Raw genomic sequence first — 5399 nt, 5'->3', positions numbered from 1 at the left:
AAAGTATTGTAGATTTTAGTAATAAGGCCTTTGTCTGGTGTGTCATTGCTAAAGATGTTTTCGCAGTCTGTGGGATCTTTTACTCTCTTGGTGAATTCTTTCAATGTACACAGGTGACTTCTCTTCAGAATAACCCACTTGTCTATTTGTGACTCCTCTGTATTTGTATCCTTCCCTATTTCTGATAGTCTATGTGTTTCCTGTGCCAAGGTTCTCAGGTTTGTCCCAATTCCCTCATTAATGGCCCCAATTATTTGGGAAGCCAAAAACGTTTAAAAAATTATAAACAAACCTAAATAGAGTTATATGACTATACAAAGGAAAAAGTTACCTTAGTGAGTCTGTGGGTTGTTTCAAACATGTTTGCTTGCTTTTCTGTAGGATATCACCACTATAACTGGAGTTCCAGAAGAGCACATCAAAACCAGAAAGGTTAGGATATTTGTGCCTGCTCGGAATAACATGCAATCTGGAGTAAACAACACAAAGAAATGGAAGATGGAGTTTGATACCAGGGAGAGATGGGAAAATCCTTTGATGGGATGGGCATCAACGTGAGTACTTTGGTTTAACTTGAACATTGTTTTGAGTTTTTTTTCAAAGTAGATCTTTCTTTAAAATGCACTAGTTTTCAACCTCGTGTACGATATGTGTTGTGCAACACTTTTCAGATAGTTTGATTTTTGCACAAATACATGTTTTTGTGAGAGAAGGAAAACCAGAAAATATCACAGTTACTTTAGAGTCTTTTCCACGTATGTCAAAGTACAACTGCGCCCTATAGGGTGTTTTAAATGGGTGTTTTCAGAAGTAGGTCTGCAATCCTTTATTCTGACGTGCCTTTGAGTGGATTCAAGACTCCAATCTTTTGGTTAGCAGTGGAATGTGCTATTTATGCTACCTTTAAATTCTCTCTCTTCTCTCTCTCTCTATATATATATACACATGCATGTGTATTTGTACATATTTATATAGGTTTGGTGAACACACTAAATAAAATACTATCGTTTTTCAGTGTACTGTTCATTAGAGAAATATAGCGATCACAGTGCATGGCCTTCCGTATACTATTCTAAGCTGCCTAGTGTGAGTAATGATAATAATTTAGTGTCATTTTTACTTGTTCATAACTTAAAGTAAACCATATTTGTAAATGTTGTGTGTTGAGTGGAAGAGATGAAATACATGTGTTTAGAAATCAGCTAATTTTAAGGCATTTTTATTAAAATGTTGGAATTTTAAACTGATGGACCCCTATGATCATCTGCTTAAAATTCATTATTTAACCAAGAATTAAATAAATGACTTAACCATAACCTCTCAGTCTGCTTACATTTCATAATTGTAGTGTTATATTAACAGTTGGAGTTTGGGGAACATTTTTAAACCTGACTATATTTATCCATACAGACTTAATAATTCTATGAGAATAAATACCTTATTTAATGATAAAAAGGAAAATTATTATTTTAATAGGTATTTTTGCTATTAGAGGAATGATTTTGAGATGTGCTTAAAAGCATAATGGCTCTCTTTCCATCCTGTACTTAAAAAGTGCTATAATTATTTCTAAAGAAATTGTTTTCTAAATACAGGGGACCTGGGTCATTTTTTCTGTTAGTTGTACAATTACCTTTGGCATTAGCATCTACCACATAGATGGATGGTATGGAGGATAAGTTACCCAACCCTGATGACACACAAGAGCTACCCAGGGAAGTGAGTAGCACAAGGAACATGGCATATATAACACCTACAGAGATCATCTTTATACACCTTTAGAGGTTTTTTGTTTTATAGACTTATGACTATACACATAGAAAAGTGCATTTAGGATATTTTCTTGAGAATAGAGGCAGTATTAATATAAAAATTACGTTTACAAAACCACTGTGGTAATTTGGTGGCAAGCATGGCATCTTACATGTTCTTCCTCTACTTTTGGGGAGGTAGAGAAGGGGAGGCATTTCTTTCTCCTCTGTATTGGAACTTTCCCTTATTCTCATTTAACTGACTGTACTGTTAAATATCAGCACTTAGAAGTAAAATGTTCATCTTTGTGTAAACATGAAAAATATCTTAGGATGCAAAATTTTCCCTTAAGATTTTTCCTGTTTTAATCTGCATGAACCATTTTTAGTGAGGAAGCAGAGAGATGAGTCACTCATGTTTAATATGTGGCTAGTTGCCTAAAATTACCTTTAGTTATGAATTTCAAGTATATATTACTAATTTTTTTATTTGTTATATTGATTAGTTCTTTTCGGTTATTTCTGTAACCCTGGTTTTACTTTTGTTACAGTTTCTGGGTTATTTGCATAATTTTCAAGAAATAAAACTTCTGCATTTAATTCATTAAATCTATTTTTTAAAATAATATAGTTAAGAATCTCCTTCAGCTTCTGGAAACAAGGATTTGTTCCATGCCATCATGAACCTAGACGGTCATCTAATTTAACAAAGCGTACACCCATTTGGATATTGCTCATTCTCTCAAGACATCATTATCCACATAGTGTACTTTGTGCTTGAGTGTTACGTCTTCAATGTGAACATCACGTAGGTGTGTAGACTAAGTCGCAAGTACTACTAAATCAGAAGTATTCTCTTCTACTTTCTTTCACCTTTATACTGCTCTACCATGTTGCAAAACCAGTTTTTTAATCTTTAGTGAAGTGAGTTTGATTTTGTTAAAATGAAGGTTTTTAAAATAAATATTTGCCGTACATTTCTTCTCTTTATGGACAAATAAATGCACGTGTTCTGATGGTAGTTTTAAGGAAAAGGGGCTCTATGAAGGCAAGTAGGAAAGATTTCTACAACATCAGAAACCGTTATTAAGTAAACGTTTCAAACTGTTTCTTGACATATCCACTTAGTAGGACTATAAACTTTGGAAAGCAGTATTTCTGAGTCTTCTCAAAAGAATTCTACACCTTCTTATTTGCTCCATTTCAAAATAGCCCCTTTGCCATCATAGAGGGACTTAAAATCATGTTTCTTTAGAATGGTCTTTGAGTTTGAGGTACCAAAAAAAATCTCTAAAGAGGCAAGATAAGGTCTTTGGTTCGAATGGTATAAAGCTTCCCAATTAAATTATCATAACACAATCCTTGAAGAACGGGCCAGGTGCATATTCATGATGGGAAGAAAAAAAAATTCTTCACAACTTTCCTGCTGTTTTTTTCATCAGTGCTGTTTTCTATTTTCTGAGAAGTTTTCCCGAATAAGACCACCACCCCCTCACCCCCAGTGATTGCCTTGTATCTTTTGGGGAAATAGATCAAGATTACCCCTTTGGGGTCTCAGGAAGCCCTGGTCATAACTCTGCCTTGAAATTAACAGCATATCCCTTCTGAAACAGCAGTTTTAATGGGATTTTTTTTAAGTCACCCAACCCTGTCAAAACAAGGACAAGTGCAAGAACCTTTGTGCCATCATCCACTGATCATAGAGACTTGTTTACACTTGCTTTGTATGAACTGCAGCCCCAATAACAACACTTCTCTTCTCACCACAGATCCGTATTGTAAGCCCAACCAGCTACTAGTCAGTCCTTTCTCCCTCTGCTCCCCAAACTCTTGTCCACTTAGCCTCTTTCTCCATAGAAGGAAGCTCTGATAACAATTTAGCATGTGTCCTTTCATACTTTTTTGTGCATTCAGGAAGATGTATTTTCTAAGAGACAGTTAAATGTGGGTTTGTAAAGGACTGATTTAATGCTTCACTAAAGTGGCTCTCTTTCAGTTTTGCCTTTAGTCTTAGTCCTGAACTGTGTGTACTCTTACAGCATGGCCTTTCAAAGGTTTTTTACTATGTCCTTCTAATTTGGAAGAACGTGGTTTTCATGTGGTCTGCTGAAATCTCTGCTCAGCTGTCTCACCTTTCCTAGCTAGTCTGTTATTGAGTGTTGCCCTCTCAAGAAGCCTTTGTTCTTTCTATGCCAAGATAGGTTATTGAAGTTCATTTTGTAGACAGCATTAACTATTTAAGATTTTTCATAGTTTAGAGAAGACTTTAAAGGGGTCTAAGTTGGTGGTGGCAGTATAAGTAGTCAAACAAACTTACTTTAAAATATAGGAAATGAAGGAAAATGAATGGGTAGAATATTAACTAACTTATATAAGTTTTCATGTTTCATATATATCTTTCATTAATAATAAATGCCATACCATCTATATATTTCATATGGCCATGGTCCCCTACTGTCTTGAATTTTTCCTGTAATTTATCTGTACCAATTTTTATTCTCAACTAAACTGTGCCGGTCACTACTTGTTAAATCATAAGATCATGTTTATTGTGTCACTTCTCAATATAAGGATCCTTGGTGATGCCATAAACAGCAGTGGAGGTTTGATGGATCTGACCTCCTCTCACTTCCCTATTTCCATGAGGCAGGGGTCAGACAAGCCTCTATAGTTCATCCTTCTCTACCTATTCTGACACCAACTCTTCTCCAAAATCATTCTACATATGCTGGGTTTCATAATTCATTATAATAGCCACACAGAACTCACAGACAATATTCAGAATTTAGGAGCCCTGATGGCATAGTGGTTACTAGTTAGGCTGCTAATCCCAAGGCCAGCACTTCAAAACCACCAGCCGCTCCAGGGGGGAAAGATGGGGCTTTCTACTCCTATAAAGAGTTAAAATTTTGCAAAACCATAGGGCCATTTCTTTTCTATTTTATAGGCTTGCTATGACTCACAATCGATTCAATGGCAGTTTTTGGTTACTAGGGAAGTCAATGGGTTACTACAAATCAGTTTCGGCACCCGATTAGGATACAGTCATTGGGTTTCCACAACCTCATCTCTCTCCAGTGCTCAACTTCTCAGCCACATAGTTCCTTAGCTGGGCAACTGTTAAGCCTGTCCCACAGTTTCCTAGTCTTAATCCCTAACCTCAGCACTGCACCTCTTAGCCTCTTTGCCACTGTCTGTGATACATCTAGTTTTGGAGGCTTCTGCCACTTCAGACAGATCTTGAATGTGATTTTCCAGGGTCCTCAGTTTCTTTCTCTCTTCTCTTCAAAGATGTCTCACTCTTTTAGCTAGGGAGATGGTAACACAAGCTGATTAGTGTCTTCTATTAGTGTTATACACCCTTGATTTGCATATCCCACCCAATCATTTGTTCAGAGTCAGAGACTTGGATTGTTGCTGTTGTTGTTAGGTGTCAAAGAGTTGGCTCTGACTAATAGGGACCCCTTGAACAACAGAGCAAAACTGCCTGATCCTGCACCATCCTTACAATTGTTCTTATGTTTGAGCCATTGTAACAGCCACTGTCTCAATCCAATTCATTGAGGGCCTTCCTGTTTGTCACAGCCCTTCTACTTTACCAAGCATGATGTCCTTCTCCGGGGCCTGGTCTCTCCTGATGACATGTCA

At 36.6% G+C, this 5399-nt stretch overlaps 1 protein-coding gene across 1 annotated transcript in view; it reads left to right on the top strand.

The window, feature by feature from the left end:
* Positions 1-5399, top strand: part of NDUFS4 (NADH:ubiquinone oxidoreductase subunit S4) — a 107758-nt gene that overhangs the window by 77541 nt on the left and 24818 nt on the right. Inside the window, exon 3 of the mRNA XM_004703621.2 lies at positions 382-554. Within this exon, the coding sequence (XP_004703678.1) occupies positions 382-554 (173 nt within the window). The remainder of the gene's footprint in view (positions 1-381; positions 555-5399) is intronic.

Source organism: Echinops telfairi, unplaced genomic scaffold (genome assembly GCF_000313985.2).
Source record: "Echinops telfairi isolate 266 unplaced genomic scaffold, ASM31398v2 ScPeMD7_7469;HRSCAF=8507_1, whole genome shotgun sequence".
Classification (NCBI taxonomy): domain Eukaryota; kingdom Metazoa; phylum Chordata; class Mammalia; order Afrosoricida; family Tenrecidae; genus Echinops; species Echinops telfairi.
This window is presented reverse-complemented; position numbering and strand designations above follow the sequence as displayed.